The sequence below is a fragment of the Podarcis liolepis genome (assembly GCF_965112155.1).
Source record: "Podarcis liolepis genome assembly, chromosome: Z".
NCBI lineage: Eukaryota > Metazoa > Chordata > Lepidosauria > Squamata > Lacertidae > Podarcis > Podarcis liolepis.
Window position 1 is genome coordinate 4,307,825 of NC_139570.1, and position 27,931 is coordinate 4,335,755.

Here is a 27,931-nt window from a genome sequence, read left to right on the forward strand (position 1 = left end):
ATCCCTGGGTTATTTGTGGGGCAAAGGAATTCATTCTTTTCTTCTTTTCCCCCAAAATATAGTCTGGCCCCCCACAAGGTCTGAGAAAAAGTGGACCGGCTGCCTGCTGAAAAAGTTTCCGGACCCCTGGTCACCAGATTTTTTCCCCAAAGAATCTGGGGACACTTTTTTTTTGAAAAGAGAAAAAAAAAAGTTCTTAAAAAAGGTTATTTATTTTAAAAAATTAAGAAGTACTATCTTTTCTTCTGTGGTCTCTGTCTCATGGCCTGCTCTCTGGGCCCCGGCTAGCTGCCGTGGAGTAGGCTTGGGTCAGGCCTGGGCTCGGCCATGTGTCCTTGCCCTCCTGGTGCTCTCCTACCTCCTCCTCAGTGGTGGCAGTGGCAGGTTGGGGCTCCCCTCTTTTTTCTCCTTCCTCTTTCTCTCTCTTCCTTCTCCTTATCCCTGCACCAGCTCCAGGGTTTTCCTGGCCCCGGAGTGCCACTGGGCAGTCGGCAGGGTGGCCGGGCACTGTCGCTCCCAGCTCAATTTGGGTTTGGGGGGAGTCTGCAGTTCCCCCAGCTGACATGCCAGGTATCCCCGGTTCCCCCTCAGCAGTGGCAGTCTCAGCAGCCCAGAGCCAGCCTGGTAGTGCAGTTGGTTCTGGCTGGCTTCAAGAGCTGCTCGCTGCCATGGTGCCCACCATTTTGCCTCACCAGAAGTCCCCATATAATGTGTCTTGTGCCATTGAACCAATCATGCAACAGTCATTCCATACTAATAAATATACAATACTTAAAATATAAATCTGGGGACATTAAATGAAATCCGGGGACATTCTGGGGACGGATTTTGTCCAGGGACAGATTCATAAATCTGGGGACTGCCCCGGGACATCTGGTAACCATACTTTGGGAGGCACAGCAAAAATGCTGCTTTGTCCCAAGAGAAATAAAAATCTGCTCGCGGCATGAGCCCGTGGACGTTGCCTTGGAAACAACCACCAGTGAGTTCAGTGGGGCTTCCAGGTCCAAATAAGCAGAGACTGGCAATCAAGATTGAGACTGGGACTCGGAGCCAACCATCAGCCAACGGAAGGAATATTTTTATTTTGTTTTGACATCAGCCAATGGTTTGGAAAAAGAGCTTCAAAGAAGAGATCCCTTGATGGGACTATCCGGTACCAGAGCACGTGCGCCTTGCTCTCATGAAGAGGGGGGCTGGGCTGGGGTGTGTCTCCCTCATTCGTCCCCCCACCCTCCAGATTATGAGGCGTGTCTCTCATTGGCTCCCAGATCTTGCTTTTCAATTGGGTGCTTTAAAAAATACACATCACGCGGCTACGCCTTTGCCCCTCTCCCCGCGGACTTCCGCTCTTGCGCAGTGTGCGCGCGAGGAATTCCTCCTCAGCCTTTTGTAGAAAATCATAAAACCATCAACCGAATCCACTAAACAAATAAATAAAAGGTCTGAGGTGAATAATATTTCTTTGCGTGTACAGACGGAGAATGAGGAGTGTGCGGGGGGGGGGGAGGGAGTAACGGTCATTTCCCGCGCATGCGCCGTTTGCTTCTTCCGTAACCGGCGGTTGTGAGGCGGGGCGTGTGTGGAGATGTGACGACTTGCGTCGCATGTGGAGCGGGGCGGGTCCGCGCCTGCGCAAGAGCAGCCGTGGTGCGAGCCCGCGCGCAGGCGCCCTGAACGGCTTCGTGCAGCCCGGCGGCTCCCGAGTAGGAGGCGGCGGCGGCGGCGGCGGCGGCATCTGAGGCGCGGCCTAGCTTGTGAGGCGCGTTTTCTACCTCGCCAGCCTGGGCTCCGGCAACAACATGAGCATCGGCGGCTCGGATCGGAACGAGGAGTTCTACCAGCAGCTGCGGCTGCAGGAGCTGTACGGCAAGAAGGACGAGGAAGGCGGCGAGGACCCTTTCACGTACACGGACCCGGCGGACGGGACGCAGTACGAGTGGGATCGCGACAAGAGGGCCTGGTTCCCGAAGGTGAGGGGCGGGGCCTGTGCACGTCATGGTACGGACAGGGAAAGACGCCGCCGCTGTTTCTTTGCTTCTAATTTCATTACCTTTGTATGCCGACTTCAGCCAAAGATCTCAAGGCGGTTCACAGCACAAAAACACAAAATACATAATATAAAAGCAAGAATCAGAGCAAAGTATGGCGTAGCCTTGCTCTCGTTTATTGCTGCTATTTATACAGTGGCCAAAATGTTCTGAGTGCAGGTTAATAATGATCATGGTTATAATAATGGTAATATTGGTGGCCCGGGCTTGTATGGGGCCTTTTACAGGCTGGCCCAAAGGAGGTGATGGAACCAATGGTAGCTCGCTGTGACTTGTTTGCAAAACACTTTGAGCATAAAATCGCTTGCATCCACCAAGACTTTGACTCTGCTGTTACAGCAGATGTATCTCATGGGGTGTCCAGAGCACAGTCTAGTCCTGTTGTTGCTGGATGAGTTTCAGTTGGTAAGGCTTGAGGATGTGGACAAGGTGCGCTGATCAGTCAGGGCAACAACTTGCACTCTGGAGTCTAGACCCTTGCCCCTCTTGGCTGATAAAAACCAGCAGGGAGGGACTAGCTGGGCCAGGGAGGTGATCAATGCCTCTTTAAGAGAGGGGGTGGTCCCTGCCTGTTTGAAAGAAGCAGTGGTAAAACCACTCCTTAAGAAACCTCCCCTGAATTCAGAAAACCTAACTAACTACTGGCCAGTTGCTAATCTTCCTTTCCTGGGCAAGGTTCTAGAGTGAGTAGTCACGGACCAGATCTAGGTGCTTTTGGAAGAAACTGATTTTTCTGGATCAATTTCAATTGGGGTTTAGGCCTGGTTTTGGCACAGAAACTGCTTTGGTCACCCTGTATGATTTCTGTCAAGAGAGAGAGAAGGGATACATGCCCCTGTTAATTGTTCTCAACCTCTCAGCGGCTTTCGATACCATTGACCATGGTATCCTTCTGGAGCGACTCTCCAAACTAGGAGTGTGTGGCAACACTTTGCGGTGGTTCCAATCCTACTTGGATGGCCGTTCCCAGAGGGTGCTACTTGGGGAATGCTTTTCAACCCTGTGGAACCTTCAGTGTGGGGTTCCACAGGGCTCAATCCTATCCTCCATGTTGTTTAACATCTGCATGAAACCACTGGGTGGGGTTATCCAGAGGTTTGGAGTATTTTTTTGTCAGCAGTATGCTGATGACACTTGGCTCTATTTCTCCTTTACATCTGCAGGTGAGGCAGTGGAAGTGCTGGACCAGTGTCTTGCCTTGGTAATGGATTGGATGAGAGCCAACAAACTAAAGCTCAATCCAGATAAGACTAAGGCACTGTTAGTGGGTGGTTCCCCAGACCAGATGACTGGGACATCGCCTGCTATTGATGGGGTTACACTTCCTCTCAAGGAGCAGGTTCGCAGCTTGGGGGTACTCTTTCACCCTTTGATGTTGCTGGAGGCTCAGGTGGCCTCAGTGGTCTGGAGTGCCTTCCATCAGCTTCAGCTGTTGTCTATGCTCTGGTAACTTCAAGGTTAGATTATTGCAATGTGTTATATGTAGGGCTGCCTCAGAAACTTCAGCTAGTGCAGAATTCAGCAGCCAGGTTGCTCAGAGCAAGACGGTTTGAGCATATTACACCGATCCTGGTCCGACTGCACTGGCTACCAATTAGTTTCCAGGCCCAATTCAAAGTGCTGGTTTTGACCTATAAAGCTTTAAACGGTTCAGGACCACAATACCTCAAGGACCGCCTCTTCCATATGAACCTACCCGGACTCTCAGATCATCTTCTGAGGCCCTCCTTCGTGTGCCTCCTTGAGAGGACTGGAGGGTGGAAGCAGGAGAACGGGGCCTTTTCTGCAGTGACTCCCTGTCTGTGGAATGCTTTCCCCAGGGAAGTTTGCCTGGCACTTTCATTATACAGCTTTAGGTGCCAGGCAAAAATGTTCCTTTTTAACCTTTGGTTGAGCAGATTGACATCCAACATCCTGTACCCTTTTAAAATGTGGCTCTTTTTGGGCGGGTGTTATTGGGTCATTGTTCTTATTTTGATTTTATATATTGTAATCTTTTCTGTGAACTGCCCTGAGACCTCTGGGTATAGGGCAGTAAATAAATTTAATAAACAAATAAATAAAATAAACAGCCCAGCAATATCTGCAGAGCCAAAGCCCACCCCCCGCAGCCCCAGGTCCACTTAGAGCTAGGTTCCAGTTAAGGAATCATAATCAGAATACAAGTAAGTGGTGTTAATGTTAGCCAAGCTTTTTGCTTTGGGGCTGTTCTTAATATTCTCTGAATTGGACTGGTAGTTTTTGCTCTGGTGTGCCTTGCAGTGCAGCAATTCCTCCCTCCCAGGAAATACAAATTGGAGATCTATGTCTTTTACTTACTTTTATTTCATGTGGAAAAATTCCATGTATGCCTGGCCCCCACATTGGCAGAGTTAATTAATGTTTATATGCAAATTTACTTTGGAGTGACCTTTGTCCGTTTTGTTTTTTAGTATGTGAATTATAAAACTTACTTTGAAGAAGAAAAACACTATTTCAAAAAGGTCTTGATTTGCAGTCTATTGACAGTAGTGCAGTAATTTCCCTCACAGCTCAGTTGCCACGGCAGCCACTGTGGAGAATTATCTTAATGTTTTAGATTGACATGTGCCCTGTGGGTGAGAGCTGAATCAGTGATGTAAAATATTTTCAAAGTTTGTTTTGATGCCATGTAGCTAATAATAATAATTTTATTATTTGTATCCCACCCATCTGCACATGCTTTTGTCTTTGAAGACAACACTTTGTGTTTCGTAATTGATTTTAGAATTTTAGAATTTTCAGTGAAATTTGTAAAGAGGAAAGTAATAATAATAATAATAATAATAATAATAATGGAATAGGAATATAAGAAGAGCCTGCTGCATCAGGCCAATGACCCTTATAAATCCAGCGTCCTGTTCCCACAGTGCCCAACCACCGGATGCCCCAGTGGGAAGCCCTCAAGCGGGGCCCCAGCACAGCAGCCCTCTCATCTCCTACTGTGGTTTCCAGCAACTGGGTATTGAGAAGCCTTTCTGCCTCCCAACTGTGGTGGCAGAGTATATCCTTTGTGGCTGGTGGCCATAATGATAGCATTACTGTCCACAAATCCTCTTTTAAAGCCTGTTCCATAAAGTGAGTTCCGTAGTTTTAAGGAAGTGCTGTGTGAAGACTTTATCTGTGCTGAATTTTCCAAGAGGAAGGTGGGTGAGTGAAGCTCTTGGGGCTCTCCTACTATGCGTATTAATATGAGTACAATAGTGTAACTCCAAAGTATCTCCTAAAAAGATCAACATTAACAAATGAAACTAAATAGGGGAAATACTTTTTAATGTTCATTTGATAAAGTAACCTATAAGGAAACACTATTGCATTATGCTAGGGGTGGCTAATCTTTGGCTTTCCAGATGGTAACTGAATTTTAATTCCCATCAACCCCAAGTAGCATGGCCAGCGCTCAGGGATGAGGAGAGCAGGAGTCCAGCAGCATCTGGAAGGCAACAAGTTAGCCACCTCTGTATTAAACAATGCCATGCCCTTTTGAATTTTGTAAGGGGTTGTCCTTATAAGTTTTATAAATAGATAAAATTATAATGAAAAAAATGCTACAAAGAACAATTTAGAAGGAATAAAAAGATGGCATTGCATCAATGTCATATTTTGTTTAAGATACGGTGAAGTACCTGCAAAGAATTGCACAGGTCAGACATAATTTCTCTTCCACCCCCCTTCCCCATTTCCAGTTTCTTGGGAGAGAAACTGTTCTTCACTTTATACTTGTGCTCCTGTGCTCAGCCAAAAGTTGGGTGGGGAGCTCATCATCCTTGTCCAATAGGGGATGTACACTTGCCACAGTGAACAGGCCTGTAGATCCCTTCTTAGGGTAGCTCACTGTTACATTGGAAAGTTAAAAACAACATTGAGTAACAAAAAGGTAAAGAGCTCTTTCCCTTTCTTAACACCAAGCAGTAGTCTAGGTGAAGAGATTTTTTATTTATCCAGACTTTCTAGCTGTTTTTTGAAATCCTGGCTGTAAATTATTTTATGCTGCCTCTGTGCAAGGAGGTTACTTACTTTTTAAAAAAGCTGTTATTGTACAGGGTGAGTCCTTTAAAAGAGGCCCCATGGATGCAGAGTACACATGTTCCACGGGACCTCTTTTCAAAGACTCATCCTGTATAAAGCACATTCTATATTTTTCTGTTTGCTGCCTCGGGAATGCTTATTAATAGGTTGTCAAATGTTGTTCATTCAGGATAAATATAAATCATTAGGGACTTAATCTCTTAGAGAGCTGTTTCCTAGTTTCCTAGTTCTGCTGGATCTCTCAGCGGCATTTGACACCATCAACCATAACATCCTTCTGGACCGTCTTGAGGGGCTGGGAACTGGGGGTACTGTCATACAGTGGTTCCGCTCCTTCCTCCTGGGCCGTGTCCAGAAAGTGGTGGTGGGGGATGAGTGTTCAGACCCCTGGGCTCTCACTTGTGGGGTTCCTCAGGGTTCTGCCCTCTCCCCCATGCTTTTCAACATCTACATGCAGCCGCTGGGAGAGATCATCAGGGGGTTTGGGCTGGGTGTTAATCAGTATGCGGATGATACCCAGCTCTACCTCTCTTTCAAATCAGAACCAGTGAAGGCGGTGACGGTTCTGTGTGAGTGTCTGGAGGCGGTTGGAGAATGGATGGCGGCAAACAGATTGAGATTGAATCATGACAAGACAGAAGTACTGTTTCTGGGGGACAGGAGGCGGGCAGGTGTGGAGGATTCCCTGGTCCTGAATGGGGTAACTGTACCCCTGAAGGACCAGGTGCGCAGCCTGGGAGTCATTTTGGACTCACAGCTGTCCATGGAGGCACAGGTTAAATCCGTGTCCAGGGCAGCTGTGTACCAGCTCCATCTGGTACGTAGGCTGAGACCCTATCTGCCCGCGGACTGCCTCGCCAGAGTGGTGCATGCTCTGGTTATCTCCCGCTTGGACTACTGCAATGCGCTCTATGTGGGGCTACCTTTGAAGGTGACCCGGAAACTACAACTAATCCAGAATGCAGCAGCCAGACTGGTGACTGGGAGCGGCCGCCGAGACCATATAACACCGGTCTTGAAAGACCTACATTGGCTCCCAGTATGTTTCCGAGCACAATTCAAAGTGTTGGTGCTGACCTTTAAAGCCCTAAACGGCCTCGGTCCAGTATACCTGAAGGAGCGTCTCCACCCCCATCGTTCTACCCGGACACTGAGGTCCAGCACCGAGGGCCTTTTGGCGGTTCCCTCACTGCGAGAAGCCAAGTTACAGGGAACCAGGCAGAGGGCCTTCTCGGTAGTGGCGCCCTCCCTGTGGAACGCCCTCCCACCAGATGTCAAAGAGAACAACAACTACCAGACTTTTAGAAGACATCTGAAGGCAGCCCTGTTTAGGGAAGCTTTTAATGTTTGATGTATCACAGTATTTTAATATTCTTTTGGAAGCCGCCCAGAGTGGCTGGGGAAGCCCAGCCAGATGGCCGGGGTATAAATAATAAATTATTATTATTATTATTATTATTATTATTATTATTATTATTATTATAGATATGCAAAGCTGTTGTGGTTCACAAAATGTCTTGTACTGATGTACCTATAGCAGCATCCTTATACCTTGTATACCAGCTGGCTGGGACTGATGGCAACTGTTGTGAGAAACAGCTGGAGAGCACCATGTTGGGGAAGGCTGTTATAAAAGATGCATGTTTGTCCTCCTATACTGTCATTTGCAGTTCCATTATGAAAGGCCTCTGCCCCATAATTTAAAAAATAGAACATGATCATCATGATTTGTTTCAGTGTTTAGATTGGTACATTTATTACATGTAGTAGCTCTGGGGAGCAGGTGGCGCTGTGATCTAAACCACTGAACCTCTTGGGCTTCCCAATTGCAAGGTCGACAGTTTGAATCCGCATGCCAGGGTGATCTGCCGTTGCTCTGTCCCAACTCCTGCCAACGTAGCAGTTCAAAAGCATGCCAGTGCAAGTAGATAAATAGGTACCACTGTGGCATGAAGGGAAATGGCATTTCCGTGTGCTCTGGCACTCGTCACAGTGTCCTGTTGCACCAGAAGCTGTTTAATCATGCTGGCCACATGACCTGGAAAAACTGTCTGCAGCCAATCACCAGCTCCCTCAGCCTGAAAGCGGAGATGAGCGCTGCACACCATAGTCAAATTCGACAGGACTTAACCATCCAAGGGTCCTTTACTTTTACCTTTACCTTGTAGCTCAGACAGAATCCCTTATCTATCTCTACTCTGAATTCTCTTTTAGGTTACTGAAGATTTCCTGGCAACATATCATGCTAACTATGGCTTCCCCACTGAAAGTTCAGATAATTCATCTGCATCTCTTAAAAAGACTGAATCTAAAACTCCTAAAGATTCAAAGAATACCAAGATCCAGCAGCCAACAGATCCAAAAGCATCTCAGGCAACAGATCTTAAACAAAGAGGAGAGAAAAGAAAACCTGATGCAGGCAAGGGGCCCCGTTGTGCATGACTTAGAAGTAGTCTGCTGCTCAAGAAGAAATGTCTGTTTCTGTGGAGTTGAGCATTTAACAGCTTCAGTGGCAATGTTGCATGCATCTTCATACTGAGAGATCTCATTACCATTCAGAAAGACTACTTAATCTCTTCTGAAAGTCTAAATTTTAAAGAATCAAATGACAGGCAACTTTTAATGATTTGTGATCTTTGGTAAAGCTGCATAAATGTGAATATAGGAAACTGCCTTAGGTCATGTCAGACTGTTTGTCTGTCTAGCCCAATAGTTTCAGCTCTGATTGGCAGCAGTTCTCTATGGTCTCATGTGAATTTCTGTGGTCTCATGTGCTGGTTTAGAACTGCAACATAACTAATCTAATCATGATCTGCTCCTTAGGATGGTTTCATGTTGAAGAACAGAGAAACACAAATGTATATGTGACAGGTAAGAAAAAAACCTCTTGGCATTTGCAGATTGCTGAAGATGCATTGGGAAGCCTTATGGTTGAAAGTCAAACCTTATGGTTAGGAAGACAGATGTATCTGAATATACTTTAAAAATATATTATTTTACTTTGGATTGCATAAAAGCTTTGCAGTGGAGCAAAACCTTTCTGGAAGTTGAAGAAGAGAAAAATGATGGAATTTTAGTCAGGATTTTAATACAGTTTAGCTGGCTGGAATATAGGAAATAAAATAAAATAATAAAAAAAAAAAAACAATACCACCAGGGAAATTGTAGGTGGGTAACGCTAACAACAAAATAACCTATTAAAAACTGGGTTCTGTGCGTATATTTGAGAAACACGTAACAGAAATTATTACGCAGAAGTTATTTATGCTGAAATGTGTGAATTTTTTGTCAGCCTCCTACCTTCTCCATTGCTTTTCTGCTTACCTATAATTGAGAGCCACACTTTGTCCATTTAGTGGTGATGTGGATACTACTGACTCTTAGGCAAGTGGGACCTGCAACTGCTAACAAATCCCCTTTAGGCAAGTTCATTCCATCCAAGTTAGAAAGCTGTCTTATAGCAAGTCAGGCCATTGGTCCATCCAACAGAAAAATGCCTACGCTGCCAGTGGCCCTCTAGGTTTCTGAAGAGCCTTTCCAGCCTTCTCTGGGGATGCCAGGGGTTGAATCTGGAACCTTCTGCATACAAAGCATGTGAATTATGATCCCTTTCTGTTGTTCAACACTTGCAAAGTGCTTACAATTTTCTAAGTACTGTACGGATATTAAAAGTTAAGAAAGTTGCTGCCTGCAGGCTTACAATCTGACATATTTCTGTTGAAATACAAAAAGTATATACGTTAATGAAATGGGGAAATAAAAGGAAATTAGGCGTGGAAGAGCTATACTTTAGCAGCTGTTGAATGGGACCAGATTGATCTCTCTCTTGCTCCAGATCTCTTGGTGGGTAGCAGAAGCCAGAGTGTGTTTCTCTTCAGCTCTGCATCCCTGATGCAGTTCTCCAGCTTACGTCAGTTGTCCATAAAACCCTTTTTGTGGCACTGAAACACGAGGACTGTGACTCCTTTCCTTCCTAGTACCCCCTCCTGCAACTTCTGCTCCCGTCCTGTCTGCTCCTGAACTTGCCAAAGCAGAGTTGATGTTTGAAGTTCCAGATGCTTTCCATGGATTCATTCTGGAAGGCTCCTCTGGGTCAGGATCATCAGATTTCAACTCTGGAAAAGGGAGGGAGAGTGAGCTGTGCTTCATGACCTCCCTGAATACCGCAAGAAATACCTGCTTTCATTAAAACAATTCACTGCATGGCACATACTTTGGGATCTTCCACTGTGTTCTTAAGTCCAAAAGCCAGGAGATAATGCCAGAAAGCGTGTGAGTAGGGAAGACTAAAGGTATATTGAAGAACACCAGGAACCTTGTGATAAGTTAGAATCCTCTATTTGATTCTTCTGTATAAATTGATTTTGTGAAGTTGGCAGGTGTATTTCTTGCAATTGTTTAAATTTATTTCCACAGGTTTGCCACCAGACATTACAAAAGATGAGTTTGTGCAGGTTATGTCAAAATGTGGTATTGTTATGCGTGATCCACAAACAGAGGAGCCTAAAATTAAACTTTACAAAGACAAAGAAGGAAATCTTAAAGGAGATGGGCTCTGCTGCTACTTAAAGGTTAGTTGTATGCTTCAGTTATACTTTCACAATGATGCTTTCAGCTTTTCACTTGTCTCTTTGTTACTTTGAATTTTATTTTTATTTTGAGCAGTCACTGGGACTTCAAGGTAGCTTATTATGGTATTTTTTTTTGTAAGTTTTACCTCTTCACAAGCCAGACTTTGTTGTTTAGGTGGAAGGTAAGAGTCCTTCCACCTATGTCTGAATTACCTCTTCTAATTTTTTGTTTTTATTTTTAATAATAGAGAGAATCTGTTGAATTAGCATTAAAACTATTGGATGAAAATGAAATTAGAGGCTACAAATTGCATGTGGAAGTTGCACAGTTTCAACCAAAGGGGGAGTACGATGCCAGCAAGAAGAAAAAGAAATGCAAGGACTACAAGAAGAAGCTGTCTCAACAACAAAAGTGTGTAGTCATTTCTGTAAATAAAATTGGCTTTTACATTACTGGGAGGAAATATACAGGCTAAAACCTGAAATCTAAAAATATGTCATTCATTTAAACCAGTGAAACAAAGTTTCTAAACTGTCTGGCACACCTGCCTGGCTGTTATACCTTTTATGATTTCTAAACTCCATTTTTTTTTAAAGTAATATTTATTAAAGTTTCAAATAGTACAGAAAAACAAAAAGAAAAAACAAAAAAAAAATTCAACCTTTAGAATCCCATTTTCAATAACTTCTTTCCACGACTTCCCCTCACCTCCCCTTCTTGTATTCCAAATCCAAATATTTATCCAACAAGTTCTTATCTCAAGTTTCTTAACCTTAATTTGTTATTTATGTTTATTTATATTAAATTTTTACCCTTAATTCATTATTATATTTAATTCGATTTATATATCAACTTTTAACTTATGTACCTTAATCATTTATAAAAAACTTTTTCTAAGGTTGACCCTATTTCCCTTCCACGAATTCCCCATTCTTATAGTGATAACAACATAAAGTTAAACACAGAGTAGAAAAGATCAGGCCCCCTTTGGATTTCCAAACCCCACCCTCCCCTCCCCGGTTTCAATCCCAGAACCATAGTCCATTAGTCCATCTATTTAGCCTGGTGACCTTACGTCCGAGGCTCTTAAATCTCTCTCAGTCCCTTTCTGCCGGCTTCTTTGAAAGTCCCTTATGTTTAATACCCAGTCTCGAAGGGGCACTCTCTCTATAATGTCCATGTTCCTTCCAGCCAGGCCTCCTTGTTTAAAGGTGGAGCTCAAGTCCTGTTTCTTAAGTCCTAATTCTGACTATCGGTCGAATAAAGATATTGATTGATTGGTTTCTTAAGTCCAAATGTCCCAAAAGCTCCAGCTTCCACCTTAATCAGATTAGTAGTCCCAAGATCTTCAGATCTCCACAAAAGAAGATCTTTCCATTCCTCATTTCTAGGTTCAGACCAAATTTTCCTCTTCCAATCCTTGTTTTCTTTTATAACCATCTTGGCAGGCCTCTGGCTCTCATTTACCTTCTGTGACATTTCAGCCCCTCCTTTCTGCTCTTCCTGTTCAGCATATATCTCTTCCTCCTCCTTGGTCTCTGGTTTCTTTTCTTGTCCAGCTGCCTGTGTTTTGAACATCAAGTCCTTTTCCAACTCAATAGGTATATTTGCTGTTGACTTCAGTTTTGTAGGACTTGGAGACAAAACATGGCCTTGCTCGTACATCCTTCGCAGCTTTCCCATGAGAAAAACAACCTCATCCAAATCAGCCAGAATTTTCCGACCTATTTCCATTCTTGTAATGTCCGTGAACCCCCTCTAGAGGGATTCTGGTTTCTTAGTATTCCTTTCACTTCCAGTCCAAAAGTCAAGTTAATTTGTTTCAATCTTTCTTTACTTTCAACACCTTGTAACAATGTAACCGGCTAAACCAGATCTTTCAATTTTTTCCGACTTTGACAGCTAATTTGACAGCTGTCAAAATCTTCTGTAACTCCTCAACAGGCTCCTTTCGCGGGTTGCTCCCGGTCTCGGGAAGGGTGGCACTTAGTCAAAAAGAAATAAGTTCTTATCCTCCAGCACAGTAACTTATACTTTTAAATTCGTGGAATTAATAACTTTTATCCAATCAGGAAAAAAACAACTCTTCTCTCAACCTTAGTTGACAAATCCTTGCTTTAAAATGTTTACAATGGGGGGGAGACGGACTTCCTCTTTGCACCTCCCCCGCTCGTGCCAAATCCACAAAAAAGGAAAAATTTTAACCCAATTTCCAAATTACTCACGGGTTGTTGTTCTTGATTTTTAGTCCAAATTTTTAAAGGAAGAAGTCAGCGCTCTCCGGCGAATGGCATGCGGCTTCGCTCGGCAGGGGAAGCCGTAGACTCACAGCACCGCGCCGCTCCCCGTCCCCCGTTCCGTAGCCTTTAAAAAGGCTCCTTCGCGGGTCGGGAGGGCGCTAATGGTGCCCGCCGAGTCACCATGTCCACGGGCATCCACGCCCGTGGTTTTTAAGGGTCCCCGCGTCGCCGGCGCGACAAAACCCGACCCCTGTCGAGCAGACTCCCTCTGGAGCTCGGAGGAAGTCCGCCATTCGGCGATGGCGCCAACCCGGAAGTGTGATTTCTAAACTTCAGGATATTTTGTTGATACTGAGTGTGCTGTCGTTTAAAGCTATGTCCACGCTTATTTTTGTATTAAGTAGAGTAAGCCTGCAGCTATACATGCTTGGCAAAAAAAGAAAGAAGAATTGTAAAAATGAAAAGGGAGGTAGATGTCAGGGGAAAAATACTTTGACAGTTGCACCTGGCCTTGCATCCGGTGTGTTTTGACCATATGTGATATTGGCTTTAGGCGCGATCTCCAGAATGTAACCTCTGTGTAAGTTGAGGGCTTACTCTAGTGGTGTGACATTTTTACCACAGTTTTTTTTTTTTTTACAGCAGCTGCCTGATACCTTTATCTCAAAAGCTGCTCCAAATTTCACAAGGGACTAGCTTCAAACTAAATATATATTGCAGGTGCTGAGTTCAGTGGGGCTTAGCCCGAGGTAAGTGAGTATGGGATTGCAGCCTTCTTTGAATTGCCAGAGACTTAAATCAGGTGGTTTTCCAATAGTTTTTCAGATTCAGGTTGCTAGCTTCATTATGTGTTATGAAATAACTGCCGGTGCTGAGACCTTGATTTAGGAAATATCAAATTTAATGGTTTTTTCCCAACAAACTCTTATAGAAACTGAAGAGATCAGCCCCAACCCCTTACTATTGCTTCATTTCATTAGACTGCTGGATTGGAGACCGGAGAAGAAAGATGGCAGTGTTCGAATGCGGCACGAGCGTGTTATCATTATCAGGAACATGTTCCACCCAAGCGATTTTGAGGTAGGGAAGCACATCACCCCCCCTTTTTTTAATGTAAGGCACAAAAGCTGGGAATGGCAAGTGCAGGAAGTCATGCTAGGAAAAGAAACTGCAGCATGCCTTTTAGGACCTAATAATAATAATAATAATAATAATAATAATAATTTTTATTTATACCCTGCCCTCCTCAGCCAAGGCCAGGCTCAGGGCAGCTAACAAGCAATAATAAAAACAAGTTGAATGAATACAACTTAAAAACAGGATTAAAAGATAACAATTAAAATATTGAAACATTAAAATACAGTGGTACCTCGCAAGACGAATGCCTCGCAAGACAAAAAACTCGCAAGATGAAAGGGTTTTAGGTTTTTTGAGTTGCTTCGCAAGACGATTTTTCCTATGGGCTTGCTTCGCAAGACGGAAACGTCTTGCAAGTTTGTTTCCTTTTTCTTAACACCGTTAATACAGTTGCGACTTGACTTCGAGGAGCAACTCATAGAACGCAGTGTGGTAGCCTTTTTTGAGGTTTTTAAAGACTTTGGTGATTTTTGAAGCTTTTCCAAAACTTTCCCGACACCGTGCTTCGCAAGACGAAAAAAATCGCAAGACGACAAAACTCGCGGAACGAATTAATTTCGTCTTGCGAGGCACCACTGTATTAGAATGCAGCCTCATCACAGGAGGAGAAAGGAAAAAGAAAAAAGAAAGAGGGGGAGGGAATCAAATTGGCTCCAAGCCAAAGGCCAGGCAGAACAACTCTGTCTTACAGGCCCTGCGGAAAGAAATCAGATCCTGCAGAGCCCTGGTCTCATGAAACAGAGCGTTCCACCAGGCGGAGCCAGAGTTGAAAAGGCCATGGCTCTAGCTGAGGCTAATCTAACTTCCTTAGGGCCCGGGACCACTAGGGTGTTGCTATTTGTGGACCTTCAGGCTCTCCGTGGGGCATACCGGGAGAGGCAGTCCCTTAGGAACGAGGGTCCTAGGCCGTGAAAAAGATACATGATAGGTATCTGAAGAAGTATGCATGCACACAAAAGCTTATACAGTGGTACCTCGCAAGACGAATGCCTCGCAAGACGAAAAACGCGCAAGATGAAAGAGTTTTCCGTTTTTGAGTCGTTCCGCAAGACGAATTTCCCTATGGGCTTGCTTCGCAAGACGAAACGTCTTGCGAGTTCTTGCGAGTTTGTTTCCTTTTTCTTAAAGCCTCTAAGCCATTAATAGCCGCTAAGCCGCTAATAGCTGCTAAGCCGCTCATAGCCGTCCTTCGCAAGACGAAAAACCCGCAAGACGAAGAGACTCGCGGAATGGATTAATTTCGTCTTGCGAGGCACCACTGTATTTAGAACAAACTTAGTTGGTCTCTAAGGTGCTACTGGACTATTTTTAAAAATTTTATTTTGACTGTGTCAGACCAACATGGCCACCTACCTGAATTTAAAGATGTGGTTCTTTTAATTCTAAGAAAATATTGTAAAAGGATATTTTATTTCATGTATACTTTGTTCATTTATACCACTTGTTCTTTTTCACATGGGCAGCACAGTAGCCCTGCTAAGATTCCATTAATGTTGACCAGGAGCATTCTGTCCTGTAAGGAAGACGTTTTTCTTTTGGAGTTGTGCTTTGAGCATCAGATGAATATGAAACCCAATTTCAATAATACTCATTAGACAAAAAAAAAAAAATTCCTTCCAGTAGCACCTTAAAGACCAACTAAGTAAGTTCTTGGTATGAGCTTTCGTGTGCATGCACACTTCTTCAGATACACTTCTTCAGATACACAGTGTATCTGAAGAAGTGTGCATGCACACGAAAGCTCATACCAAGAACTAACTTAGTTGGTCTTTAAGGTGCTACTGGAAGGAATTTTTTTTTTTTTTTTTTTTTTTTTTTACTATGGCAGACCAACACGGCTACCTATCTGTAACTCATTAGACAGTTTGGCCAGGATTGGCTTAGTGTCTCAGGATGGTATAGCCAGTATGTGGAAATTCTTCTTTCTGAAGCAATGTTGGAAAATGCTTTTAAGACGTAATCTTGTAACTGGATCTTTTTGCAGGAAGATCCTTTAGTGCTAAATGAGATAAGAGAAGATCTTCGGACAGAATGTGAAAAGTTTGGACAAGTAAAGAAAGTCATTCTATTTGACGTAGGTAATTTTACATGATCGTAGTTGTTAGCTGTATGTAGCAGATACTTAAATTGTATTCAGTGTTAAATATTTTGCTTTTTTTTTTGAGAAACTGTTTTAGAAGAAGTTTAGATTAACTGCCAGATACGTTTAAAGTTTCTTGGATTTAAAATGCTTCACTTTATTAATAAATAGCCCCCATCCTCCTGAGGAGCTCAGGGTGGTATTCCTCTGTCTTCTTCCTCTCTTCTTGATCCTCACAGCTATCCTGCAAGGTAGGTTAGATTGAGAGATGTGGACTAAGATCACCAAGACACCATTGTGTCTGAACAGGGAACGGATTCTAGGTCTCCCAGGAAGAAAAGCTATTATTCCGTCTATTACACCATACTAAACAGACAGTCAGTGAAGATGGTGCCTCGCAAGAATGTGTTTAAGCAGCTATAGAATTCTGATGTTGATACTGCCATTGTATGTATATAGGATGACAAATATTTAAGATATTTAGGAATATGGTGTGATGATAGCCATCTCGTAATGTTTTCAGAGTTTCTTTCTTTCTGGAAGTGGTACCATGGTACTTTTATAGTGTTCTTGCTCTTGAAGTCCCAGTAGTCTTCTAAAATCTGTCATTATGTTTAAGCGTATAAAGGCCTAGATTGGATTTGATAGCCTCTGGCTCTCTTTTGTTTTTATAGAGGCACCCAGATGGTGTTGCTTCTGTGTCATTTAAAGAAGCAGAAGAAGGAGATGTCTGCAAACAGGCACTCAACGGGCGATGGTTTGGTGGACGTCAGCTCTCTGTGGAGACATGGGATGGTGTAACAGATTATCAGGTGTGTGTCTAATAACAACAACAACAGCAGCAGCAACAACAACTTATTATTATTTATATTCTTCCCATCTGGCTGGGTTTCCCCAGCCACTCTGGGCGGCTTCCAACAAAACACTAAAATATAACAACCTATTAAACATTAAAAGCTTCCCTAAACAGGGCTTTTAGCTGTTTGAGAGATATTTGAAGCTATGTCTGTATATGATGCATTACCGTATTTTTCGCCCTATACGACGCACTTTTTCCCCTCCAAAAATGAAGGGGAAATGTGTGTGCGTCCTATGGGGCGAATGCAGGCTTTCGCTGAAGCCTGGAGAGCCCCGTCGCCAGCCCCGCAAACTCGGGGGACAGCGGGAGGCGCAGCACGCCTTTCCCGCTGTCCCCCGACTTGGCTAGAAGGCTGGCGGGGGGGGGAGAAGCCTGCTCCTCCCCGTCGCCAGCCCCGCAAACTCGGGGGACAGCGGGAGAGGCGCAGTGCGCCTTTACCGCTGTCCCCCGACTTGGCTAGAAGGCTGGCGGGGGGGGGGGAAGCCTGCTCCTCCCCGTCGCCAGCCCCGCAAACTCGGGGGACAGCTCTGGGTCCCGTTCTGGGGGAGGGGGAAGCTCCGCTTTCCCCTCCTCCAGCCCTGCAAGCTCCCAGAGCGATGCCAAAGCTGCCAATGCCCGAGCTTCCCCAGCCCCTCGCCTGGGGGGGGGAAATCATTTTTTCCCCTTTATTCCCCCCCAAAAAAATCTAGGTGCATCCTATGGGCCGGTGCGTCCTATAGGGCGAAAAATACGGTACATAGAGGCTGGTTTCAGGAATCCTACTGTAGGTTAGAAATCAACACATCCCCTCTGGCCAGCTAGCCAAGGGTGAAAGCTCTGGATCTCAGGCATTCATAATCACAACGGAGAATTGGAAATTTGAGTACTTTATATTTTCAAAGTACTTTCTCACTTTAAGTTTTGCTCTGCAGTCATGATTCCAATAAGAATGTTGGTTCCCTTCCCCTGCGGGAATGAGCCCCTTTTTGAAGTGGTGCAGCAAAGCATGTCCCTTTTAACCCATAACAAAAAAAAGTCACCTTAAATTTAGCCTGTGGCATAACATGCTGTTACATTCTCCCCTCATCCCCTGGGCTCGTCCAGCTTATTACTATTAATGCAGAGCTTTCCATATACATGTTGCTTTACAAAGAATGAAAAGATTCTCATGGTGGTGTGTGTGTGTGTGTGTGTGTGTGTGTGTGTGTGTATATATATATATATATATAATATTTTATTAGGTTTTAACAATAAAAAGTTTAGAAAAGTAGTAAAAACAAAAAGATACAAAGTTATAAAATACAAAGATACAAACATTAGACACAAAAAAAGAGATAGGAAAAAGACATATATTAAAAAAAGACAAAAAATCCCTCTTTCTTAAATTCTCCTCTTTAGTTAACTTATTTTCCTGACTTCCTCACGTCCCCCATTTTTGTATCCCTTTTAAAAGTTAATTCAGCAAATTCATGTCCTATTATTCTATCTATTATTAATCCAATCTTATATTTTACCTTGTTGCTAGAACCCCTGCAATTCATTTCAATGTCCTCAACATTCAAAAATTTTACAAATAAGTTTTAAATTTCCTCCAATCTTCTTCCACCGACTCTTCTCCCTGGTCTCGGATTCTGCCAGTCATTTCCGCCATCTCCATGTAGTCTATTAGTTGCACCTGCCATTCTTCCAAGGTGGGTAGGTCTTGTGTCTTCCAATGCTTTGCAATGAGAATTCTTGCTGCTGCTGTAGCATACATAAAAAGGTTCTATCCTTCTTTAACACCGACTAGCCGACTATGCCCAGGAGAAAGGCCTCTGGTTTCTTCGGGAAAGTATATTTAAATACCTTTTTCAATTCATTATATATCATTTCCCAGAAAGCCTTAATCCTTGGGCACGTCCACCAAAGGTGAAAAAAAGTACCTTCAATTTCTTTACATTTCCAACATTTGTTATCAGGCAAGTGGTATATTTTTGCTAGCTTGACTGGAGTCATGTACCACCTGTACATCATTTTCATAATATTCTCTCTTAGGGCATTACATGTCGTAAATTTAATCCCGGTGGTCCACAACTTCTCCCAGTCAGCAAACATAATATTATGACCTATATCTTGTGCCCATTTTATCATTGCAGATTTTACCGTTTCTTCCTCAATATTCCATTTCAACAGCAAATTGTACATTCTTAAAAGCGTCTTAGCATTGGGTTCTAACAGTTCTGTTTCTAACTTTGATTTTTCCACCTGAAAACCAATTTTTAATCCAAGTTATAAACCTCTCTTATCTGAAAATAATGTAGCCAATCTCGCACCTTCTCTTTAAGTAGTAGATAGGTAGCCGTGTTGGTCTGCCATAGTCAAAATAAAAAAATTCCTTCCAGTAGCACCTTAAAGACCAACTAAGTTAGTTCTTGGTATGAGCTTTCGAAGAAGTGTGCATGCACATGAAAGCTCATACCAAGAACTAACTTAGTTGGTCTTTAAGGTGCTACTGGAAGGAATTTTTTTATTTTGACCTTCTCTTTAAGTTTGTCATAACTCTGCAATTTCAATTTGTCACCTTCCTGTTCTAAAATTTCCCAATACCTTGGCCATTTAGCCTCCATGTTTAGTTTTTTCAAAGCTTTCGCTTCCATAGGTGATAGCCACCTTGGAGTTTTGCTCTCCAAAAAGTCTTTGTACCTTATCCAGACATTAAACAGAGCTTGAGAGCCAGTGTGGTGTAGTGGTTAAGAGCGGTAGTCACGTAATCTGGGTAACCGGGTTCGCGTCTCCGCTCCTCCACATGCAGCTGCTGGGTGACCTTGGGCCAGTCACACTTCTATGAAGTCTCTCAGCCCCACTCACCTCACAGAGTGTTTGTTGTGGGGGAGGAAGGGAAAGGAGAATGTTAGCCGCTTTGAGACTCCTGAAGGGGAGTGAAAGGCGGGATATCAAATCCAAACTCTTCTTCTTCTTCTTCTTTCCTGACAATATGGTTTTTAAATGCCTTATGTGCTTTTACCTTGCCGTACCATAAATATACATGCCACCCAAATATGTTATCATACCCTTCAAGATCCAAAACATCTGTGTTCTCAAGAAGTAGCCATTCCTTCAGCCAGCAGAAAGCTGCTGACTCATAGTAAAGTTTAAAGTCTGGCAGGGCAAACCCCCCTCTGTCTTTGGCATCAGTAAGAATCTTAAATTTTATTCTGGGCTTTTTGCCCTGCCAGACAAATCTGGTTATATCTCTTTGCCACCTCTTGAAACAGTCCATCTTATCAATGATTTGCAATGATTGGAATAAAAATAACATTCTCGGCAATACATTCATCTTAATAACAGCAATACGACCCAGCAAGGAAAGCTTCAGATTCGTCCAAATTTCTAGATCTTTTTTCACCTCTGACCAGCATTTCTCATAGTTGTCTTTAAATAAGTTCACATTCTTAGATGTCATGTTAACCCCCAAGTATTTTACCTTCTTTACTAATCAGTGGCGTAGCGTGGGGGGTGCAGGGGGGGGCGGCCGCACCGGGCGCAACATCTGGGGGTTAGGGTTAGGGGGCGCAAATTCACGGGTTAGGGGGCGCAAATTACTTGCTTTGCCCCGGGTGCTGAGAACCCACGCTACGCCACTGTTACTAATGTTAAATCTGTCTCTTTCTGAAACCTCTCTTTCTCTATCGGCGTCAAGTTTTTCTCCAAAACCTTAGTTTTCAGTTTATTCAGTTTAAAACCTGCCACTTGACCAAAGTCTTGAATAACTTCCAAGGCCCTCTTAGTACTAGATATCGGCTCCTGTAATGTCAAAACGAGATCATCTGCAAAAGCTTTAAGTTTGTATTGTTTAACTCCGACCTGAATACCTTGAATCAATTGGTCCCTTCTAATCATGTTTAGCAAAACCTCCAGGACCGAAATGAAAAGCAGTGGGGAAATTGGGCAACCTTGTCGTGTCCCCTTCTCAATTTTAAACTCTTCTGTAACCACATTATTTACTATCAATTTAGCTTTTTGTTCAGAATATATCGCCCCTATACCATTTTCAAAGTTTTGTCCCACCCCCATCCCCTGAAGATTTTTCTTCATAAAACTCCAAGAAATATTGTCAAAGGCCTTCTCCGCATCTATAAAAATCAAAACTGCTTTTGTATTAATGTTCACCTGCAACTTTTCCAAAATATTAATTATATTCCTCATATTATCCGATAGATGTCTTCCAGGGAGAAAGCCAGCCTGGTCTTTGTGAATCATCTCTGCCAAAACTTTTTTCAACCTTCTAGCCAATATATCTGCAAAAATTTTGTAATCCACATTGAGTAGGGATATGGGGTGGTAATTCTTTTTTTATATATATATAAAATTTTTATTGGGTTTTCACAATTTATATAGACACACACAATACACAATACAGACATAAAAACACAAAGACAAACATGTATAATTTCAAATCCTTAATTTCTTAACCAATTTCCCTGACTTCCCCACACCTCCCCTTCTTGCATCCCAATTCCAATAGTTAATTCAGCAAGTTCTTATCTCCAACTTTTACCTTATTAATATTTTACTTAATTCGTCTTAATAAACCAAATTTAACTTATATACCTAGATTAAACCACAGTACTCATCATTACACCCTTTTCTAAGGTCGACCCAAGTTCCCTTCCACAAATTTTCCAATTTTTATATTAATTACAAAGCAAATAACAAAAAACAACTTAAAATTATGCACCCTTTGCATTCCAAAACTCTCACACCCCCCCTTTCCCGGTTTCGATCCCCAAAGGATGTCCATCAACCTATCAGATCTCAGCCTGGATCCCTCACGTCCGAGGCCCTTAAATCTCTCTCAGTCCCTCTCAGCCGGTTTTGTTGGTAGTCCTTTATGTTGAACATCGTGTCTCGGAGAAGCTCTGTCCCAATAGGGTCTATATTTCTTCCAACCAGACCTCCATATTCAAAAGTGGAGCCCAAATCATGTTTCATATTCCTTTTAAATCCAAGTGTCCCAAATGTCCCAAAAGCTCCACCTTTCGCCTTATACAAATTTGTAATCCATAGGTCTTCCGATCTCCCCATAGGGAAATCTCTCCAATCTTCATTCTCAATTTCAAACCAAATTCTGATCCACCAGGTCTTGTTTTCCTTGTAATCCATTTTTACGGGCCTCTGGTTGTCCTTTTTCACCTGCAGCTTTTCGGCTCTTCCTTCCCACTCCTCTGAAACAACACATATCTCTTCTTGTTCAGCTGCAAAATTTTCTTGAGTCGAGTCCTTGGTACAGTCAACAAGTTTATTTACTTTAGAATTCAAGGTCGTAACATCTGTAGCCAAGGCTTCACTCTGATCATGTAATTTTCCCAAGAGAAAAAACATTCTATCCAGCTCAGCCTGTATTTTTCCATCTGCAGCCATTGTAATGTCTCAGAACCCCCTCTAGAGGGATTCTAGTTACTTAGTGTTCTTTCTCCAACAGTCCAGTTACTTTGTTTTTGTTTCTTCTTTATTATTGACTACTTAAAGTCAAATGTAACAAAAATAACCAGCAGAAATAACAAAAGGCAGATTTTTCTAACTTTGACAGCTCGTTTGACAGCTGTCAAACTCTTTATGTCTCCTCAGCCGACTCTCTCGCGGATCTTGTACTGTTTGTTCATAAGAGTTTTATGTGTGTGTGTTTTTAGTGCAGTTAATTTACTTTAGGTTTGAGGGGCATTCCTGCAATATAAATGTAATACTTAACATAGGTTTTGGTTAGGTTTCTGAAGCTTTGATTATTAAGTCACAAGCAAAAAGCTCCCCCACCCCCTTTTTGGCACAAAACATTTATATTTACTTTCATATGTGATCGCAGGTCGAGGAGACTTCAAGAGAAAGGGAAGAGAGACTGAAGGGTTGGCAGAAGTTTTTAGGTGATCCAAATACAGAAATGCCGAAAACAGCATCTGACGCAGATTCTTCGGAAACTGGTGTCCAGCTCCCAGAAGGAGTTCAGCCATCTAAAGATAATAGTGCATCTGAGGGTGGCCCAAAGGGTGAAGCAGCTGAGAGAGGAGATAATGGCGAGGGTACCAACGAAGATGTCACAGCATCCACAGACAGCAGCGTTGCAGGCAGTGACGAGGAAGTAGAGACCTAACGTCTTTAACTCATTTGTAAAAGCATGTATGTAGGGTAACCTTTAGACCTCTGTTATGCTGTGCTTCGAAGCAACTGCAGGCAGCATTCAAATGAATATATATGCATTACCCTGTTAAGATATCATCAGCGTGTTTTTGAAGTGTTTCATTAATAGCAGCGTTTAATGATCATCTGCTGCTGCTGTCCAAGCTGTGTGTATGTGTCCATAAGTTGCCAAGAGCCTGCTGAACTGACCAGCTGTCTTACATTATACCTTTGCTTGTCAGTGTTCAAAGTCCATCACTGTAAGCAGGTACAGACTTGCAGTTCCTATTAACTACACAATGACCTTTAGAATTACAGAGGTATGGATGCTTTTAATTTTTTTTCTCCCAATTTCCTAAATGCCCCAATCTTTGGATGATCCAGTACTTTTTTGGATGAGCTGGCTTTCCTGATACTATGCACTTTTAAAATAACAGATCACTGAGAATACATTACAGTATTGGCACCCTGTACATGTAGCTGGGGAGTGGAAAAAATAATTATCACCCGCAATTAATAAAGATAAATGTTCTGAAAGTACTCTCCTGGGATGCAAAGTTTTAGATGACTGAAGTTCCCCTTTCATTTTAATTCATTTTAAATCCTGATGAGATTAGATGACAAATAGGAAAAATGTGTAAATAAGCCTAACTGATCTCTGTTTTTAATTTTTTGAGGATAAATTCATATTGGAAACAAAGCGAGAGCTTGTGTGGTGCAAGTGTGATTCTTTTCTTCATCTTACTGTGTTCAATTGTAGTTTGGTTTCAGGCATTTGTCAAGGGTGATGAGCATATAGAGCCTGTTTTTGGTATACTTGGTTTTACTACAGGAGACTACAAACAAAATTGTTTTGCGATTCCCTCTCAAAATTGTTGCTCAGATTTTAAAAGACAGATGTTTGTTTACAGATGCAAACCATTCAGAACTAGCAAACATTTGTGTTTTGGTTTTAAATGTACCTGGCTTCCAAATGTTGTATATAAAATTATTTTCCAATATCATTTTTAACAAGATCTATCAAATCAACTGCACTAAAAACCAACAAACTGTTACTGTTTTTAAGCTCAATTCAGACATAATGAGGAACCATGAACTTCTGTGATGAGAATGAGCAGCGGTGGGCGTCTTCCTCTTAATGTTTAGCATACCTGTTTTGTATTTGGGAATATGGGATTATGTTTTAAAAAAATTAAAGAGAGATTAAATTTGCATCACATTTGGACTGTTTGCTTGCTTGAACTTGCTGCCAACAGATGAAAAAGCATTTCCATATGAAAACTAGGAATTTGAGTGAACAATGAGTGTTCATTCTAGTGTTGTTGGGGTTATTTTTAGATACTATCTGTACACCCAGGAACAACAACGACAACAATTTATTTATAGACCGCCCATCTGGCTGGGTTTCCCTAGCCACTCTGGGCGACTCCCAATTGAATATTAAAAACACGATAAATACATCAAACATTAAAAACTTCCCTAAGCAGAGCTGCCTTCAGATGTTTTCTAAAAGTCAGGCAGTTGTTTATTTCCTTGACATCTGATGGGAGGGCGTTCCACAGGGCAGGTGCCACTACCAAGAAGGCCCTCTGCCTGGTTCTCTGTAATTTCACTTCTTGCAGTGAGGGAACTGCCAGAAGGCCCTTGGAACTGGACCTTGGTGTCCGGGCTGAACAATGGGGGTGGAGACGCTCTTTCAGGTATACTGGACCGAGGCGGTTTAGGGCTTTAAAGGTCAGCACCAGCACTTTGAATTGTGTTTGGAAACGTACTGGTAGCTAATGTAGTCTTTCAAGATGTGGTTTCGGTGGCCGCTCCCAGTCACCAGTCTACCTGCCGCATTCTGGATTAGTTGTAGTTTCTGGGTCACCTTCAAAGGTTGCCCCACATAGAGCGCATTGCAGTAGTCCAAGCGGGAGATAACTAGTGCATGCACCACTCTGGCGAGACAGTCTGTGGGCAGGTAGGGTCTCAGTCTGTGTACCAGATGGAGCTGGTAGAAAGCAGAACTGACCTGTGCCTCCATGGACAGCTGTGAGTCCAAAATGACTCCCAGGCTGCACACCTGGTCCTTCAGGGGCACAGTTACCCCATTCAGGAACAGGGAGTCCTCTCTTCTTCTTATTATTATTATGATTGGAACACCCAAAGATTGGGGCATTTAGGAAATTGGGAGCATCTTGATAATAAAAATGAATCATTGCCTAGAATGCTATTTTTATTCCAATCTATACCGATAGTGGAGCTGGACACTTCAAACAATGGCAAAAGGACATAATCTAAATTTATCTGGCAGGCGGGAAAGCCAAGGATTAAATATAAGTTACTAATGGATGCCAAGGAAAGAGGCAGATTTTCTTGCCAGATTTAAAGTTATATTATGAGGCACCCTGCCTCTGCTGGCTACATTAATGGATAACGGTAAATAATTCAGATATATTAGATCTGGAAGGTTATGATAACAGATTTGGATGCATGAATACCTTTTGTATGGAAAAACAAAAGTACATAAGGAATTCCTGAACCATGTAAGAAAATCAATTTATGCTGTATGGGGAAAATACAAAAATCTTTTAGAAGGTAAAACTCCATGGTGGTTATCACCACTGGAAGCAATATCAGTTAAAAAAACAAACATGGAAGGTGAATGGGCAACTTACAAAGAACTGTTAACCAAAGTAGGAAACCAATTAAAGGTGAAAATAATTGAGGATATAAGACATTTATTAACAGATTGGTTACAATACCACCAACGATCTGTTTAGGCTGGACAAAGGATTGGGTTTCAGTAAAGAGTTGTCAAGGTTTGAAAAGGATTTGTTGGGAAATAATGAAAAACTATTGTCAAAAATGTATAAACTGTTGGAATGGGAAACTAAAGATGAAGAGGTAAAAACAGTAATGATTTATTAGATAAAAGATGTAGGGTACAATATACAACTTGGCTGACTGGGAAAGATTATGGAGGGAGGATTTGAAGTTCACAGCAGGATGTACATTGAAAGAAAGTTATATGAAAATGATGTACCGATGGTATTTGACTCGCACAAGATCAGCGAAAATGTACAAAACCACTACCAACATATGTTGGAAGTGCAAAGAGAATGAAGGCATGTTATGCCACATGCGGATGTGCAAAAAGGCTAGAGCATTCTGGGAAATTACATACTGTATAATGAACTGAAAAAAATATTTAAGATAATATTTGTAAAAGAAACACCCTGAAGCTTTTTTAATAGGCATTACAGGAGAAGAAATACCAGAGGACTTAAAAAGACTGTTTATGTATGCAACAACAGCTGCAAGAATGCTTTTTGCCCAGAGATGTAATGAAGAGGAAATGCCAACCAAGGAAGAGTGGATAGTGAAGATGATGGACTGCAGAAATGGCGAAAATGACTGGGAAGATCAGACACCCAGATGATTGTAAATTTTAAAAAGAATGGTATAAAATTATAGAGTACATTAAGGAACAATGTAAAGATTGATTTAAAGACGTTAGCAGGATTGATTTAGCACTTATAATTTTTAATAGGTAAAGGATTAAATAAGGATTTAATTAAAGTTGGATATATGTAATTAAATGCGGTAAAAATTAAAAAGTGTATCTGTGGAAAACTGGGGGGGGGGGAGGGAAGTCCAGGGGTTCAGCGAATCCCGCAATTGTATAAATACTGTTAAATTTAAGTTTGAATGATGTTAATGATGAAAAACTGAAAACATTTTTTTTAAAGGAAAGGTCATTCAGATTGAAATATTTTTTTGTGTAAGTTTAGTTGTACTAGACTTTATTAACTGACTAGTGTGATAGTTAATTTTAAATAAAATATTTCTGGAATTGAAATGGCTACCCTGTTATGAGAATACAAGTTCTGTGACTCAAGTTTGTGTGTTTTCGGTATAGCACAAATTTACCTTACAATGTTCATTGTTTCAGGTTTGGTCGATGGGCAGAATAAAATCGTTGCAATTCTGATGCAGCATTTCCAACCTAAAATCTCCTGTGGCTAACCGTGGCCTTCTCTGAGGGTGGTCAGCCCCAGAACCAGGTGTATAACCCTAGCAGAGGGACTTCTGGGCAGGATCAGCCAACCTGCCCAGATACCCAGTCTGCTCACTCCACCTAGAGCAGCATGAAAGGGACTATCTCTACACGCCCAAGAAGGTGGTGGTATTATTTACTGATATCATGTGCTAGGTATACATAATGCCTTACAGCAGGAGAGGGGAACTTTTGTCCTACAGGCCAGTCTTACCCCACCAATGGTCCAATTTGGCCCATGAGGTCATTTCCCTCAAATCACACCCAACTTGGAAATCAGATGGCATAACTTTAGGGTTTAATCCTGCATTAATACAGGGAACAGGATTGCACAGGCAAGGCATCATCAGCTGATGAGTATGGATTAAAGCCCTTGGCTAAAGCTCTGGTTGAAGCAGCCTGCCCATTGTTAAGGCTCTGGGCAGTGGTGGCAGGTTAAGGCTTACATAAGGGTTACATACTGTAGGTGGGCCAGAAGTGCCTGGAAAGTAGAGCAGGATCTATGGGAAGCTCTCAGAGCAGAGATCCTGCAGTAGATGTCAAGGGTTTCTGACTCTCACTTGTCTTAACAAAAGTAGCAACAACGTGACTTACCTAGTTAGGCTGTAAAAATGAAAAACGATAATCAGGAATAAAAAAATTCCTTCCAGTAGCACCTTAAAGACCAACTAAGTTAGTTCTTGGTATGAGCTTTCGTGTGCATGCACACTTCTTCAGAACAGATAATCAGGAATGCATTCTTCAGATTATCTAATTCTTCAGATAATCAGGAAT

General features: G+C 42.4%; 1 protein-coding gene and 1 long non-coding RNA gene across 3 annotated transcripts; one reads left to right on the top strand and one right to left on the bottom strand.

Moving 5' to 3' along the window:
* Positions 1-1,366: 1,366 nt before the first annotated feature.
* On the top strand, positions 1,367-24,334 carry HTATSF1 (HIV-1 Tat specific factor 1). Of its 2 annotated transcripts, XM_083486494.1 has the most exons (9): positions 1,367-1,973; positions 8,313-8,517; positions 8,922-8,969; positions 10,515-10,669; positions 10,918-11,081; positions 13,891-13,990; positions 16,032-16,121; positions 16,802-16,939; positions 22,805-24,334. In XM_083486494.1, the coding sequence occupies exons 1-9, from the start codon at positions 1,803-1,805 to the stop codon at positions 23,087-23,089; spliced, it is 1,356 nt and encodes a 451-aa protein (XP_083342620.1). In that variant the 5' UTR covers positions 1,367-1,802; the 3' UTR covers positions 23,090-24,334. The 2 variants fall into 2 exon arrangements, with proteins under 2 accessions (XP_083342620.1, XP_083342621.1); XM_083486495.1 differs by lacking the exon at positions 8,922-8,969 and having other exon boundaries at positions 1,665-1,973.
* Positions 23,921-27,056, bottom strand: LOC310698895. Its single transcript, XR_014521793.1, has 2 exons — positions 25,599-27,056; positions 23,921-25,343 (listed from the first exon to the last, which is right to left on the bottom strand). It is a non-coding gene; the product is annotated as an uncharacterized lncRNA (long non-coding RNA).
* Between the last annotated feature and the right edge of the window lie 875 nt (positions 27,057-27,931).

Coding starts and splice junctions, on each gene's coding strand:
- HTATSF1 (XM_083486494.1), top strand. CDS start 1,803: ATGAGCATCGGCGGCTCGGATCGGAACGAGGAGTTCTACCAGCAGCTG. Junction 11,082..13,890: donor AAGCTGTCTCAACAACAAAA/GTGTGTAGTCAT, acceptor TCATTTCATTAG/ACTGCTGGATTGGAGACCGG. Junction 13,991..16,031: donor TCCACCCAAGCGATTTTGAG/GTAGGGAAGCAC, acceptor ATCTTTTTGCAG/GAAGATCCTTTAGTGCTAAA.